This window comes from Trichechus manatus, unplaced genomic scaffold, assembly GCF_000243295.1.
Source record: "Trichechus manatus latirostris isolate Lorelei unplaced genomic scaffold, TriManLat1.0 scaffold00022, whole genome shotgun sequence".
Taxonomy (NCBI): domain Eukaryota; kingdom Metazoa; phylum Chordata; class Mammalia; order Sirenia; family Trichechidae; genus Trichechus; species Trichechus manatus.
In genome coordinates, this window is record NW_004443958.1 from 8,759,451 (window position 1) to 8,777,082 (window position 17,632).

Consider the following 17,632-nt stretch of genomic DNA (forward strand, 5'->3'; position numbering starts at 1 on the left):
CCCCGCAAAGCATGGCCCCTGGATTCTCTATCAGGCCAGAACTAAAACAATTTCCGAGGGCAATGCTTCAGACAGGGATTGGAGCGGACTGTGGAACATAAAGTGATACTCGTGAGGAGTGTGCCTCTTAGCTCAAGTAGATAGAAGAGACTAAACAGGCAGCTCCTGTCCAGAGGTGAGATGGGAAGGCAGAGAAGGTTAGTAGCTGGCTGAATGGACATGGGGAATCAGGGGTGGAAAGGAGGAGTGTGCTATCACAGTATGGGGAGAGCTATTAGAGTCATATATCCCCCCGTCCTCCCCACCACTGCACCTGTTTGCTCTCTATCCTCTCTGCTCCGCTGGGAGCTCCCTGGTGTCAGGGATTGTGTATTTTACACAGGGTTCGAGCTGGTTCATTCTGGTTCAAACCCCTGCTGAGAATTTGCGTTACTACCCCAGAGATACTGAGTCAGAATCTACATTTTAACAAGATCCCCAGGTGATTCTTATGTATAATAAATTTTGAGAACCACTGCTCTACTAGTAAATGAGCCCTGGTGACACAGTGATGAAAGCACCCAGCTGCCAACCAAAAGGTCGGCGGTTCAAACCCACCAGCCACTCCACTGGAGAAAGAAGTGGCAGTCTGCTTCTGAAAAGATTACAGCCTTGGAGAAACCCTATGGGGCAGTTCTACCCTATCCTACAGGGTTGTTATGAGTCAGAATTGACTTGACGGCAGTGGGTTTGGCTCGTCTGGCTCTACTAGTGGTTCTCAGAGTTGCTCCCTATCCAACAGCATTAGTATGGCCTGGCACAGTGGTTAAGAGCTCGGCTGCTAACCAAAAAGGTCAGCAGTTTGAATCCGCCAGCCTCTCCTTGGAAACTCTGTGGGGGCAGTTCTACTATGAGTTGGAATCGACTAGATAGCAGCAGGGTTTTTTTTTTTTGGGGGGGGGAGGTGAACTTGTTAGAAATGCAAATTCTCAACAGGGGCTCAAACCAGAACTAACTGGTTCGAAGTCTTGATTTTACATCCCTGCATCCCTATATTTAGCACAATGCTGAGGTGATAATAGATGCTCGATACTTTTAAAAAATGAATGATACATTTTGGAGCCGGGGGCCCTATCTGATAAGGATTTAATACTGACTTTGTAAAGGATTCTTTCCTGTCATTCAAATATTTATGAAGCCTTCTAATGGAAAATGAGACCAAAGTAAGGAACTTTGAAATGACTGGATTCTGTCTCTGTTTTTCAAGGATCACAGACGACACAGATTTGCAGGTGCTTCATTAACAGCCAAACGCTACACAAATGCACGAATGTGAGGGAGCATTACGTTTGTGAGTCATCATAGGCGTGTGCTGCAAAGTGAAATACATAAAATCACACTGCCTGAAAAATAAGCACACTTACAATCTCTCCATCTTTGCCTCCAAAATCTAAATATAGCATCCTGATCCCATCATCTGAAGACATCTTGAGCTTTTCATAAGGAGACTGTAGGATGGTTTTGGGAAAGGTACCCTCCTGTGGTTCAGTGGTAAGAGAAAATCCATTCTCGTAATGTATGGTCAAACGGCACTCCTGGTTTTTATAGGTGCAAGCTGAAAGAGACAGACAGACAGACAGAGAGGCAAGCATGACCATGGAAGTCAATCCATTCTCCCAGGCACTTAACACTTCAAGTATCCACAAATTCCTTACTAAAGTTAAAAAATAGTAATTGTTCATGAGAATATTGTCTTTGAATTTATTTTGATACTGTAACTTTAACTCCCCCATAGAACGAAGGAAAATAAACTGAAAGGAATTCTTTTGGAAATTCCTTCTACTGGGATCTACTGAATTGTATCTGGGTTCTAGCCTTATCTGACCATCTGACAATGAGTAGGTGTACAGGTGTACTTGTCTTCCAATGGCCAGATGAGCCTCGCCTCGAGCCAGGAAAAAAAAAAAAAAGACATTTGATTTACTATAAGCCGCCATGGAATCACCATCATCATCATAATCAACACACACACACACACACACACTGTCTTATCTGCAATCTGGTGAAAGAAGTGAGCATTGCCCCATCTCATTACCGAAGTTAACAAATGTTACATATTTAGGAAATCTATAGTAAGTAGTTTTAAAAATAATCTAATTTGTAGTTTCTAAGAAGTCTAATAGAACTCATTTTATAAACTGAACCAAAAAAAAAAAAAACCCAAAATGAAACGCTTTGCCATTGAGTAGGTTCTGACGCATATCTACCCTACAGGACACAGTAGAACTGCCCCAAAGGGTTTCCAAGGAGCGGCTGGTGCATTTGAACTGCTGACCTTTTGGTTAGCTGTCATATCTCTTAACCACTGCGGCACCAGGGCTCCTTATAAATTGAAAGCAGTGCTCATGTAATTTCCCAGGTGATCTGGGATGCTGGAAAAGCTGCTGGTGCAGACAGAGCTCAGATGTGCTAGGAATGCTGTTTCCTCCCTCTGGCCCAGTGTGGCATCCTGCAGCCTCAGACAGTGTCCACATGGTGTCCTCCAATCCAAAGGCATGGAGCTAAAGCCTCTCAGGTCAGAAGCCAGCTTTTATCTGGGATTCTCATTGTGTTCAGGAAAACAGACCGGTATTTTAAGTTTGTAAACTGGACTGGGGGCTGCCACAAGAATCCTAATTCCTGTTTAGGAAGACTTGCGAATTTTTAAAACCCTTGATCAAAGAATTCTGCAAAGGTATTATAAATCAGATTGAATTTTCGGCTTCACAAAACACCATATTTAACAGACCTTGGCCAGTAAATTGGCTCAGGCCTTGATCTCCATCTAAAAGATCTTTAGGGAAACCAGGACATTTTCTTAGCTGACATCGGGGTTGGGAGGAGGAACAAAGAGTAACAGAATTATTGATTGAGAGTTTACTCTGTCTTAGTCATCTAGTGCTGCTCTAAAAGAAATACCGCAAGTGGACGGCTTTAACAAAGAGAGGTTTATTCTCTCCCAGTCCAGTAGGCTACAAGTCTGAATTCAGGGCATTAGCTCTAGGAGAGGGCTTTCTCTCTCTGTCGGCTCTGGAGGAAGGTCCTTGTGATGCAACAGTCTTTCCTTGGTCTGGGAGCATCTCAGCGCAGGAACCTCAGGTCCAAAGGACACGCTCTGCTCCTGGAACTTTCTTGGTGGTATGAGATTCCCAGGTGTCTCTGCTCGCTTCTCTTTTTTATATCTCAAAAGAGACTGCATTAAGACACTGTCTATAATCTCACAGATGTCATCAGTATAACCTCATCATAGTGATAAGAGTTTACAACACATAAGGAAATCACATCAGATTACACAATCATACAATACCGGGAATCATGACTCAGTAAAACTGACAGACATTTCTGGGGGACACAATTCAATCCATGACACTGTCTATCATCATTAGCTTAGCTCAGCTTTATAAGCCAACTTTAAGCACAGAGACATGAACATGTCACAACCTGGGCTGTTCAGATTTCAAAATGCAACTTCTTTCCACTCTGTCCCATGTGTCTGTCTCACTGGCACCTAGGATACGGAGGATGTGTGGAGGGACCTTGGCAAAAGGGCTCTCAGTTCTCCTCCCTCATGAATAATGACAGTGGTGTGCAGGAGGTCTTCAGACTTGGGGGAAGAAAGTAGCAGCGGTCTGTTAGGGTTGGAGTCAGTATGTCACTTGATTTAGAATAAATATGTATGAATAAAGACCGCTGGTGGTGCAATGGTTAAGTGCTCGGCTGCTAACCAAAAGGTCGGCAGTTCTGAACCCATCAGCCATTCCATGGGAGAAAAGACCTGGCAATCTTCTCCCATAAAGATTACAGCTTAGGAAACCCTATGGGGGCAGTTCTACTCTGTCCTATAAGTTGGCTATGAGTTGGAATCGACTCCATGGCACACAACAACAACATGTATGCATAAGTACATATAATCTCTGCTCACAGACTGAGGTGGCTTTTAACTGAAGCATTGATTAAAACATTCGACCCTTCCCTACTCACTGCAGACATCTTTCAGCTTGTAACTAAGGTTGCTATTTTCCAAAGACGTGCTCTCTAACAGGTTTATAAGTCCTTCTGGGCAGAGCCCCTTGGTAAATTGTAAGTTATCCTCTCAGAAGGGCTCAAGTCCTCTGTTGAAGGATGACCAGCAAAGACACTGGCACACAGGTAGCTACCCTTCCCATTTAGGCTCCTCTTTGCTGACCCTCTTCATTTCTACCAGCTGCAGAGTATTTGGAAGAATGGGCCATATGCCTGGCTTTTAGTTTTTCCTTCATGCTTGAACTTTAAAGCAATGCCATCAGATATGCCATCAGATAATCAACTGATACTGTGGTTTTAATTCTTGTTGTTGTTCTTAGGTGCCATCAAGCTGGTTCCAACTCATAGCAATCTAATGTACAAGAGAACAAAACACTGCCCCGTCCTGCGCCATCCTCACAATCCTTGTTATGTTTTAGCCCCTCGTTGCAGCCACTGTGTCAATCTATCTTGCTGAGGGTCTTCCTCTTTTTTGCTGAACCTCTACTTTACCAATCATGATGTTCTTCTTCAGGGACTGGTCCCTCCTGATAACATGTCCAAAGTACTTGAAACGATGTCTCACCATCCTCACTTCTAAGGAACATTCTAGCTGTACTTCTCCAAGACAGATTTGTTTGTTCCTCTGGTGTATACAATATTCTTTGTGAACACCATAATTCAAAGGAATCAATTCTTCTTTGATCTTCCTTATTCAATGTCCAGCTTTCGCATGCATATAAGGCGACTGAAAATACCATGGCTTGGGTCAGGCGCACCTTAGCCCTCAAAGTGACATCTGTGCTTTTTAACACTTTAAAGAGGTCTTTTGCAGCAGATTTGCCCAAAGCAATACGTTGTTTGATTTCTTGACTGCCGCTTCCATGGGCGTTGATTGTGGATCCAAGTAAAATGAAATCCTTGACAACTGTAATATTTTCTCTGTTTAACATGATGCTGCTTATTGGTCCAGTTGTGAGGATTTTTGTTTTCTTTATGTTTAAGTGTAATCCATACTGAAGGCTGTAGTCTTTGATGTTCAACAGTAAGTGCTTCAAGTCCTCTTCACTTTCAGCAAGGGAGGTTGTATCATCTGCATATCAAAGACTGTTAATAAATCTTCCTCCAATCCTGATGCCTTGTTCTTCATGTAGTCTAGCTTCTTGGACTATTTGCTCAGCATACAGATTGAATAAGTATGGTGAAAAGATACAACCCTGACATACACCTTTCCTGATTTTAAAACACACAGTATCCACATGTTTTGTTCAAATGACTGCCTCTTGGTCTATGTACAGGTTCCACATGAGCACAATTAAGTGTTTTGGAATTCCCATTCTTCACAATGTTATCCATAATTTGTTACGATCCACACAGTTGAATGCCTTTGCACAGTCAATAAAACACAGGTAAACATCTTTCTGATATTCTCTGCTTTCAGCCAATATCCATCTGACATCAGCAGATGGGTTTTAATTCTAGTCGACCTCAGATGGTAGTCTTGGCCTTTGTATAACAGAATCAGCTACGTGAAGATGTTCTCAATCTACACAGGATAAATGGAACATACCAAGTTAATTAAAACATAACCCCCCTCCCCCCACTCTCAGCAGCATCTTTCAATTTGGAACTGGTGGCATGTTTGGTCATTTCCATGATTTCTTCTCTCTTACCACCCATCTAATGTCAATCCACACACATTGTTGTTATTCTCCTTTAGCTAGTCTATTAACAGCCTCATCATCTTCCTGTCAAAGTAGAGTTCAGCTTATTGAGAGGGAAAAATTTTAACAAAATTTGTTGAACATAAACTAAACCAAATCTCTTTTGCCAGCTTCAGTCTTTCCTAGAACGCTCTAGAAGTTGCAAGGAGTCTCAGCTTCTCTGGCACTGCACACAGAATTTTATTAAATTTAGTCTTCAGGTGGCTTGGGCCTTCTCTAATTTTAAAGTTCAACACTCTAGTCTATCTTTCCATACAGAATAGCCATCAAAAACAAAAGCTCCAGCAATACTCCCAGAAGTGCCACCAAAGCAATAAAATTACACAAGTAGAGGAAATGTGGAGAAACCTTACATATATCAATGTGTTTCCTATCTTTTATTTTTTTATTTAAAATACAGAACACCTCATGTGTCATCCTTGCACAGAGGCCATGCTAATGTCCTCTGCATCGTTCCAATTTTAGTATATGTGCTGCCGAAGTAAGCACTGTTTCCTATCTTTTAGAATACTACTGGTTATAGCTTCTCAGCCTTTTGGCTAAGATCAAGTGTAGAATACTACTGGTTGACTGAGGAAGTTGTACCTTAACGCAATAGTACTCAAGAGTGGTCCATGGACCAGCAGCATCAGTACCACCTAAAATTTTGTAACAAATGCAAATCATAAATCAAATCCCACCACAGACCTACTGAATCAGAATCTCTGTAGGTGGCGTGCAGCAATCTGAGACACCTGAGGGTTTTTGTTTATTTTTAATGCAGTTCGAGTTTCCGAGAAGCACTGTTCGTGTCTGGTAGAAAATCCTGTTCCTGTCTGGTGGAAAATCCTGTTCTTCTAGAGCAGAACTGAACAGTGGGAATTTCTGCAATGATGGAAATGTTCTACATCTGCACTAACATGGTAGCCATTAGCCACATGTGAACAGAGGGTAGCCTATTGGACAATGCAGGTCTGGAGATAATAATTACAAGAACAACAACTAATAATAATACTCATTGAGGACTTTCTATGTGCCCAAAACTGTGCTAGGTGTTTTACATGGATTATACCTCTTAATTCTTACCAACAACTATATGAGGTAGGTACTAGTATATCCCCCTGTCTATACATGAAGAGGAGCCCTAGTGGCACAGTGGTTAAGAACTTGGCTGCTAATCTAAAGGTCGGCAGTTTGAATCCACCAGTTGCTCCTTGGAAACCGTATAAGGCAGTTCTACTCTATCCTACAGGGTCGCTATGAGTCAGAATCGACTCAATGGCAGTGGGTTTTTTTATGTTGTTGTTGTTGAGGATACTATCCAAACCAACTAAACCCACTGTTGTAGAGTTGTTTCCAACTCATAGCAACCCTATAGAACAGAGTAGAACTGCCCCATAGGGTTTTCAAGGCTGTAATCTTTACAGAAGCAGACTGCCACATCTTTCCCCTGTGGAGCAGCTGGTAGGTTCAAACTGCCGATTTTTTGGTTAGCTTAAACATGTAACACCCTCTTTATGAATGTCCACAGGAGATCTGAGAGAAGTTTGTATCAGATCTCAGAACCAGGAACAACTGGATTATAGATATAGTTGTTTGTGTATTGTGCTGGCTGATGAAAAACACTGGGTTAAATATCGAGTCCATCGCAGTGATACACAAGATCTTTTAGCATGTATTTTGTTTATTAATATGATCTTAGATTTATACTACTTTTCCTGTGTCTTATTTTCCTTAAGCCCAATTTTCTAATTTCAAAATTATCTATCTCTGTCTACCTACCTATCCACAACCCCCCCCCCATCCATCCATCCATCCATCCATCCATCTACCTACCTGTTTTGGGGAGTGGCATGAAAATTGCTTATTACAGAAGCTGAACAGAATTGTTGTTTGTTGGAACACTGGCCTTACAGTGGGAAGTCCCAGGTCTCTGTAGATATGGACTCTGGAGAATGGACTCTACAGTATCACTTAAAGTCAGCTCTGCCATTTATTAGTTGTGTGATCTTGGGAAAGTTACTTAACCTTAAGAATTTGCTTCCTCATTTGTAAAATCAGGTTTACAAGGAAACCACTGTGAGGATTAGATAAGACGATGTTATTCAAACTTTTTGGATTACGAGCCATAGTAAGATAGTCACTTCACATTGTGACCCAGGACACAGACACCCTCACACACAACTGAATCAAAATTTCCACAAAACAATACTGACACTAATATTTCTGTTCCATTTTATTTCTTTTTTCAAAATATTTGTCTTGCTTCCTTTAATTGATCTCAGAACTCACAAAGAGTTGTTTCTCACAGGACTGAAAACACCGAGGACATTATATAAAATGCCTGGTATAAAGCAGGTGCTTACTAAATAGTGGTTCCTCCTTCTATGTACACATCCCGTGTCCACCACTAACTAGTACTTTCTTACAGGTCTACATGCATGTGGACTGCACTCATGTGGTGATCCTTTCATCTTGCCTCTACCTCTTACTCATGCCAGGGGCAGGGGCTCACTTCCCAAGCGCACACCTTTGCCCCGTTACCCCTACCTAGATGATGCCTTTGCTTCCTGCCCGTTGGCACAACCTGGTTCCCCAGTTTTCAGCTCAATTCTGTGAGCTATGGAATATCTTTCCAATAGTTGTGTTCTATGATAAATTACCCAGAATCAGTTTCTGTTGTTTATAACCAAGAACCCAACTAGTATATGCCTCATAGTTCATCCCTCCAGGAAGCCACCTGGGGGTTATTATATGTAGGAAAATGACATCTGTCTATCCAAGTTACCAACTTTTTTGGAATGAAAACGGGATAAGGCAATCAAAACCTTAAATTACATTTTAGTAAGGCACACAGTGTCTTTAATTTAGAAGAATTTAAGTTTACATTTACCACTGGAATTTTAAGTACCCCAAAGGCCAGTAATGGAAACTACTTTGAGGCTAGGATGGAGTAGAGGGTGCATCCTTCCAGTAATGGCGTGACATAGGTAGCCCAGAACCAGCCGTACTCACGGGTGGTGACTTCGGTAATGAGTTCAGCCGCGTGGTGGCAACCCTGGACTATGCTCCTTGTCCAATGGGACAGGTCCCTGCTGACCTCTGCCCTGAAGAGATGTGTTTCAATCCCTTGCCTGGTACCGGTTCGGGTTGCAAAGGACAGATCCACACCAGCCTGGGGTGATCCCTTTCCAGGACCTGAATGGACCAGCCTGAGAGTTTAAAAGAGAGAAAAATAATCATCAAAATGGGGACTATTTTATCCATCTGGCATATCACCTAGAAAAGCCAAAAATAGTGATTTGCTCTCATTTTTCTGATCTGGAACTAAAGGGATCCACTTTACTCTACTGCTCTCCATGGTTTCCTGCCAGGACCTCTCCCCAGCTCTTCCCCAATGGTGGAGTGAGATTAAAACAATGCTCAAGAACTGTGCATCTGGTTGAAGATGCAGAAGAGCTGAATAATACGGCTTTAACTTGTGCAAATTCAACTATTCTCACTCAGCCAGAAAGAAAAAGCAGAACAACTTAGACAGTGTATAAAATCCTTGCCACCATTCCATTCCTGAGCATATATATGTCCCAGTGTGAGCATGACACTGTGAATCTATTGGTTTCCTGGGTTAGACTTAGTTCCCCTGTGTCTCAAGCATCTGGTTGCACTGAACGTAATTCTAAGTATGCATTTTTCATGCACACAGCCCCTAAATGCAAGCAAACTACCTGGAACTCAATTAAAGAAGCAACAATCTGTGTTAAAGCTTGAGAAAGAACTGGCGATGCTGGACTTCTTAAGAAATGGTAGCGAAACACACTTCATGGGAGATTTAAGGGATTTTCCAGAGCAATTTTTAACTACACACGATTTTCATGCTGACTTTAAAACTTATTCTCAGCATACAACATGACTCCCCTACTAAATATTTTCTGAAAGGCCAAAAAAGAAAACACAAAAACCCAAACCCCTTACCGTGGAGTCGCTTCCAACTCATAGCGACCCTGTAGGACAGGGTAGAACTGCCCCATAAGGTTTCCAAGGAGCAGCTGGTGGATTCAAACTGCCGACCTTTTGGTGAGTAGCTGAGATCTTAACCACTGTGCCACCAGGGCTCCATTTGCAGGGTAGCATAAGTATAATTTAGCAAATGTTACTTTTCTCCATGGTATTTCTATTTTCAGTCTTATGTTTTAATACAGAAAGAAACACTTTAACATTTGTTAGAGAAATGCCAGGTGTCTATCCTGATGGTGGGTTGGGAGAGTTATTTTCTTAGGCAAACGGCTCCCTACCTCTAGATTACAAATTGCACAAAGGAAATCCAAAAGCTTATTTTCTCTCGTAAACTTAAATATTGTAAGCCAAAGTTATCAGTGGAACAAAATGTATTACACAGCCTCTTGAATTTCTAGCAACAAGCTGCTTGTGTAACTCTGGAGAGCTTTCTGTTACTTAAAAGTTGGAATTAGGTGGGAGGGTGGTTTATAATGTCAATTTGAAGAAAAAGGTTAGTTGTAAAGTCTTTTGCTTATAAACTTCTTAAAAGGTAGGGAAGTTCTAGGAATCTCGTTGAGAGAAGAGTCTAGAAAAGTATGAAGACAAATGTCTGCTGACATGGGTGCCCACACACAGTGATTTAACATGTAGAGACTGAGCCCAATCGCTCAAGAGGGAGTTGCATTTTGTAATGAGAGGTGAGCAGGAGTTGACTGAAGCTGCTAGAGATTTCAAGATTAAAGTGAGTCTAAAAAAACCCTGAAAGCATTTCTCAAAAACCAAATGCAGGCTTTAAAGGGGTTGGAGGGTCAGGTAAAATTTTATTAAGAAAAGGTGTCTACAGGAATCCACAATTTATACAGTGCTTTCTTAGTTGTTCATAAGGGTTTTGTACTCAAAGTTTTGGTGTTTTAAGTTTTAGTTGCTTTGAGAAATTATCTAGCTCAGCCTTTTTAAAATCTTACAGTCTGTACCTGTTGAGCACAGAGGGGAAGCAGCATGGAAAAGTGAAAAGAGACATAGGTTTAGGAGGCATAAAAACTTGCATTATAACTCTACTCTGTCATTTATTTAAATTTTCTAAGAATTGCTACCTCATAACATGGTGTTATGAAGATTATATGAAATAATCCATGTACTGTACCTAGCATTGAACCAAACATGATTTATACTCAGTAAGTATTATTTTCATTCCTCATCCCTACCCTCAGTTTCCTAATTTTTTAAATATAATTCCTACCTCATAGGATTAGGATTAAATATAATAAAGTTTTGTAGTGTAGTAGTCATCCTGTTCATCTAATACGTGAAAGAAATAGGCTTGCAGACATCTTTATTTGGAAGCCCGTGGGGGGTGCGAATAGCTAATGCACTGACTGCTAACTGAAAGGCTGGAGGTTCAAGTCCACCCGGACGCACCTTGGAAGAAAGGCCTGGTGATCTAATTCCAAAAAATCAGCCATTGAAAATCCTATGGAGCACAGTTCTACTGTGACAAACATGGGGTCACCATGAGTCAGAGTCAACTCCATAGCAACTGGTATTTTTGGTATATAATAAAATGAATAAAGAACTTAGCCTAGTATTTAACACATCATAGTATTCATCCGGAAACCCTGCTGGCATAGTGGTTAACAGCTATGGCTGCTAACCAAAAAGTTGGCAGTTTGAATCCACCAGGTGCTCCTTGGAAACCCTATGGGGCAGTTCATTCAATGAAAACTGGTTCTCTTACACCTTCTGTGACCTAGCTTGTTCTCACTTTCCATCTCCTAGATATCCATGCAGAAGAGAGCAACTCTGTCACACTCCGGAGGCAGTGTGAATGTACTGTAGAGGCAGAAGGGAAGAGAAAAGATATACCACCCTCGTGGAGAATTTTTTGTGTGTGTGAAATTTCCTACCATTATTTATTTTTCTCCAGTGAGTCTAAACAATTTAAACTAATAATAACTAGAAAATGCAATCTGTTAGAAAATTCTCATTTGGTAGCTCAGAGCATAAGGAATAAAAATAACTCAGTATGAGCAAGCCCTGTATCAAGCTGGCCAGCACCATGCACAGGGAATACTTAACTGTCCAGCACCATGCACAGGGAGTACTTGATGGGAAAACCCAGTGTTATAGGAAGTAATGATGAAAAAGAGCCTTTGCAGAAAGGACTATCAATGTACTTTATTAGTCCCATCACTAAATTCTTATTGATTGAAAAAAAAAAAAGGAAAGAGAAAAAATTGATTTTTCAGCTAACCGAGTATGAATTATCTAGTATTTATACTAAAGAACAATTTGATTTGATATGTGAGGATTAGCAGACACTCTGATTTGTGTGTTCTTTTAAATATGCCAATATTGGTTTAATGAAACGTGCAGTACTGTATGTAAACTCTGAGATAAAGCAAATTGTCTTTTCCACTACCTAGTGATGGATTCCACCACCTGTCTGTCAGCTTGTCGTACTGTGGTGGCTTCCGTGTTGCTATGATGCTGGAAGCTATGTTACTGGGATTTCAAATACCAGCGGGGTCACCCATGGTGGACAGGCTTCAGTGAAGCTTCCAGACTAAGACAGATTAGGAAGAAAGGCCTGGCAATCTACTTCAGAAAATTAGTCAATGAAAACCCTATGGATCACAAAAGAATATTTCCCTGTGCTGGGAAATGAGCCCCCTAGGTTGCATGGGAACTGTGTAATGCAGAAACCTATCAGAGAAGGAAAATTCAAATATTCTCCACAAATAGAGAGCAATAGAAAAGTGGCGAGACTGCATGTACCCTGTCAAAGGCAGAAAACTTGCAAGACCTGGAAAAACAAAGCAGTCCCATCAAGTTCTGGTTCTCACAGGTTTCACTGTATATACATACATACATACATATACATATATACCAAACTAAAAACTCATTGCCATCGATTCCGACTCAGAGTGACCCTATAGGACAGAGCAGAACTGCTTCATAGGGTTTCCAAGGAGCAGCTGGTAGATTTGAACCGCTGACCTTTTGGTTAACAGCCATAGCTCTTAACCACTGCACCATCAGGACTCCATACACACATGTATACATATTCTGGATATGTAACTCAGCTATGTAAAAGAAAGGCTTGGAAGCAAATCCATTAAAATACTGAGGAATTTGATGGGCAATTTTATTTCTTCTTTTTTTTTATTCTTCAAATTTTCTCTAAGAAACATACACCACACAACTTAAAAGATTAACTTAAAAAGGGTATAGGACTGAAATTAACCAAAATCTTTCACTTCGGTTTTTAGAATCAGGACTTCGTTGTGCTGAAACACGCATACATCTGACTCAGTGTAGTATACCTGTGTTGTTTGTTGATTTGTTTAATGTTAGTTGCAATTCAGTGTTGATATACTGGATGTGCTCCTTGATGCCCCTGTGCATTTGCCTGTGTCTGGGTTTCTCTAAATTGTCCGTGTCTAGCTCCTAACACCTGCAGGCTGTGGCTATGGAACAGTCCTTCTCAGAATGAAGTTAACCGATCCACCTGGGATGAACCTACACCTGTGGCCTCATTATTCCCTTACATTAACCAACTGGCCTCCAGCAAATGAGACAGGAGAGATAGAGAGACCTGTGAGTTGAAGTTACAGGATTCCTTGGGACTCAGGGGTGCTCTGAGAAGACTTACAGGAGCTTCCTGATCTGCTCAAGTTCCTTCTTCCCTCCTTCTAACTGAACACCAAAAATCACTGACTAATTTATTCAGTCTTGGGACAAGTACAGCCAGAATGCTCCTCAGAACGCCAAAAATCACTGACTAATTTATTGTCTTGGAAGAAGTACAATCAGAATGCTCCTCTGAAGCAAGGATGGCAAGATTACGTCTCACATACGTTGGACATGTTATCAGGAGGGATCAGTCCCTGGAGAAGGACATCATGCTTAGTAAAGTAGAGGGTCAGCGAAAAAGAGGAAGACCCTCAGCAAGATGGACTGACACAGTGCCTGCAATAATGCGCTCAGCCTAACAACAATTGTGAGGATGGTGCAGGACCAGGCAGCGTTTCGTTCTGTTGTATGTAGGGTCACTATGAGTTGAAACTGATTAGACGGCACCTAACAACAACAACAAATTTATTCATTCATTCAATAAAGATTTCACCATTCACCTGCTGATGTACTGAACAGATATTTATTGGATGCCTACTCTATGTCAGTCTCACGGCTAGGCAGAGTATCAGCAGAATAGACATGGACCAAGCCTTGAGGAGATGCAGTTTCAGAGAAGAAATCCTCTCCCCCTCCTAATTCCCACAGCCTTTCACTCCAGGTTCAGCACCAGTTCTTGGGAGACTCATTCCTGGGAAATATGGAAGAGTGTCAGAGCCAGCTTCCTGCAATGACAAGTCGAGGATGTGAGCCAGGGCAGGGTGTTCGAGTGGAGAATAATTCCTCCTCGTTCGGGTAACCCAATCATTATGAAGATCTTCCTCCAGAGGGTAAATTTAAACCTCCAAGAAAAGCAGTTCTATCACAAGAATGGAAAGCAGTGGACTCTGGCACAAGGACAAAGAAGGACCCTCACATTTATCAACATACTTGTTCGTGCATTCCTATCAAGATGTTGGAAATAACAGATTTCCTTTATTCTTCATATCATACCTTTTGATTGTTGACAATCCTTTGTCGACAGACAGCAATAAGTTGGGGGTGATACACAGAAATGTAGACACTTACTGCTATTTCACCTTAAGGAGACTTGGTTGTTTTATAAATCGTGGCATTGCAAAGATGACATACGGCCACTGGATAACACTAAGGCCTTTTTGCTTGCCTCTTTTTGTTATGTAGACTGCCATGGTAATAGGAGTGGTGGCTATTAGGAAGAGACACAAAAAATAGTGGAATAATTCAGCTTATAAATGCTCTGTGAGATTTATCTTGAGATGAATTTGCATTGGCATATTGCCAATTCCCAGCCACTAATACTGGATGTACTATATACTGGATATTGGAAATACAATAGCCTGCTCATTAAGCACCTCTGTAAACACTCAAATAAGCTAAAACAATATTTTATAAGGTCCTTAAGACCTTAAGAACCCAATACCAGGTTCTAAATTAAGTAACACCGGGATCCCCAAAGGGCCATGATCACCAGAAAAGAGAGGAGTTTGCACTGGGAATGAAAACATGATTCAAAAGAAACAGTCTTTCAGATTGACGGCCCAAATGAGGAGAGCTTCCTAACAATGCCAAAGACAACATGAGTTACTACTTTTTAATATGGACAGAAGATGAAGGAAGAGGCAGGGCTGCACCTTCAGGCTAACACTGATACTGATGGAGGGTAGAGAAAGTTGAACTCATCAATTCTTGCTTTGCTACTTTATGAAAAAGAACGACTGAGATTTGAACCTAAATAAGATCCAATAAAAGCCCAGATGGAAGTAGTATTTCTAAAACAGCACCTCTGCTTCATGTGAATTCAAGTCCTTGCCTGGGAAGATTACATACCAAGGTAGTAGAAGGACTTAACCACGACATAAGTGAAACTCTGGGGGAATCTTGGGAAAATCATGGAGGAAAAGAGATGTTGGAAGACTGGGAAAGTGGAAATTGCATCTTGATTTTCAAAACACAGAATAAAGTAGATTGTATGACCCTGTTCCCAGTCAAGATTCTGGAACAGATTTTTTAAGTAATCATTTTTTTACTTTGGAAAGGAGAAATTAGTCATTATGAGGACCTGTGTAGCTTCCCTACATTCAGAGGTTTCATTCAGAAACAAGATTACTAGCAAAGTAACACATGATGTGAATCTTCAGAAAAAACACATTGATAAAGTCTCCTTCAATACTCATTTGGACACAAAAGAGGAATAAATGTTGGGTACCAAGCTTATTATTAGTCAGATGAGTACCTTCTTAAATGACCACACCCACTATGGGTCAGTTTAATGAGGGACAGAGGCAGATCTGTGTCCTCACACCTATGCTGTTAAGCATTTTTATCAATAACATATGAAAGTGTAGAGGACATGGACAGTAAATCAGTGGATGGATCAAAAGAAGATGGGAAGAATAACAATCAAGAACTACCTTTATGTATTCTTCCCAAAGATCTGTTCTAATCTACAGTCTCAGGAGGAATATGAAATAGCTATTATTTACCTTTCAATTATTTTACATTTTAAGCACCTAATTAAGCACTGCACTTAGAGCCAAAAATTCAGGTGCCTAAAACAAGGAACAAAAACAAACCCCCAAATAGGGGAGACATGGTGTAGAAGCACCACTGGAAATTTTCTGATGACAGACTCAACCCAGAGCTGACAACAACACTAGTGTGATCTTACACTGCATTAATGAAATGAAGGAGGTGGTAATTCTGTGTTCCTCTGTGCTGATCAGACCATACCTGAAATACAGCATTCAGCCCCAGGCACCAAGCTTTAACAGAGTTTCTTAATCTTATTTTGTGCCATAAATCCCTCTGGCAGTGTAATGGAGCCTATAGACCCCTAGTCTGAATAATGTTTATAAATATATGAAATAAACAGAATTACAAGAGAAACTAATAATATCGAAATACAGTTCTATACAAATATCATGATATCAGAAGACAATGATTAAAATGGTAAAACATTCAAAACCACTTCATAAAGAACACAGTTTGAAGCTGTTTTGTCTGGAGAAGATAAGACTTAGGGTGGGAGGGGTGGGAAAAGCATAAATGTCCACAGTGTTTAGGAAGTATTTAAGCACAGGCTGGTCAGCGACTTCCCAGGATGTTAGAGAGTGTTCTCACCTTGAGAATCTATGGTTTGATCAAAGCTACCCGGGAACAATGGCCCCTAAAGGGAAAACCACACGTGGAGCAGATGATTTGCCTCTTGGGAGCTGTGATGGTTAATTTTATGTGTCACCTTGGCCAGGCTATGTGCCCAGTTGTTTGATCAAACATTAGTCTAGATGTTGCTGTGAAGGTATTTTGTAGATGTGATTAACATTTACAATCAGTTAACTTTTAAGTAAAGGAGATTACACTCAATAATGTTGGTGGACCTCATCCAGTGAGCCGAAGGACTTAACAGCAAAAGCTGAGGTTTCCCAAAGAACAAGGAATTCTGCCCCAGGACTGTAGCATAGAAATCATGCTAGAGTTTTCTAGTCTGCTGCTCTGCCCTACAGACTTCAGATTTGCCAGCCCCACAATCACATGAGCCAATTCCTTAAAATAAATATCTATTTCTATCTACCTGTCTGTCTGTCTATCTATCTCCTATTGGTTCTGCTTCTCTGGTGAGCCCTGACTGATACAGAAACTTACGCAGAGACTGCCTAAGCTGGCAACCAACAGGTCGTCTTGGGTGCCCACTCTGAGAGGCTTGTTGCTTATGTATCAAGGTGGACAGCTCCTAGGGAAGGGAGGAACAAACTTGGTGCTGAGCAAAGCGATCTGCTGAAACTCCTCACCAAGCATAGCAAGATCTCCTTGATGTAGGTGCCTATACTCTGGACTCCCACGCATCATTGTAAATCTGCTTACCCCACTGTTTTATGACTACCTCCTTATCTTGCTCACTAGACCCTGGTCTCCTTGAGGGTTGGAGTTTTCTCTCATCTCTCTTTAATTCTGTGGTGTCTAGGACTATACCTGAAACATGGTAGGGGTCCCATAAATGTTGGCTGAACACCTACATGAATGCATATTTTTAAAAACATTTTTAAAATGTGAGTTCAATTTTGCAACGCAAAATACACACAAGCACACGTGCGCACACACACACATAACTGAACTTTTTTGAAATGTTTCCAAATTTGGGACCAGTGAAAAGGTCTCCTAAGGGCTCTTCACTCAGAACACATTACAGTAGCCAGGTTCTGGACACTAAGTGCCAAGTAAACGCCAGCTGGACACCAAGATTTTAAAAGTCAGCATTTGCA

The 17,632-nt window shown here is 41.2% G+C and overlaps 1 protein-coding gene and 1 pseudogene across 1 annotated transcript in view; both read right to left on the reverse strand.

Moving 5' to 3' along the window:
• The window catches only part of SNTB1 (syntrophin beta 1), a gene marked incomplete at its 5' end in the record, with an annotated part of 270,822 nt that overhangs the window by 5,277 nt on the left and 247,913 nt on the right, over nucleotides 1-17,632 (reverse strand). Inside the window, 2 exons of the mRNA XM_004373027.2 lie at nucleotides 1,404-1,594; nucleotides 8,739-8,935. Coding sequence (XP_004373084.1) covers nucleotides 1,404-1,594; nucleotides 8,739-8,935 — 388 coding nt within the window. The remainder of the gene's footprint in view (nucleotides 1-1,403; nucleotides 1,595-8,738; nucleotides 8,936-17,632) is intronic.
• LOC111819958 (uncharacterized) lies at nucleotides 6,135-6,233 on the reverse strand (annotated as a pseudogene).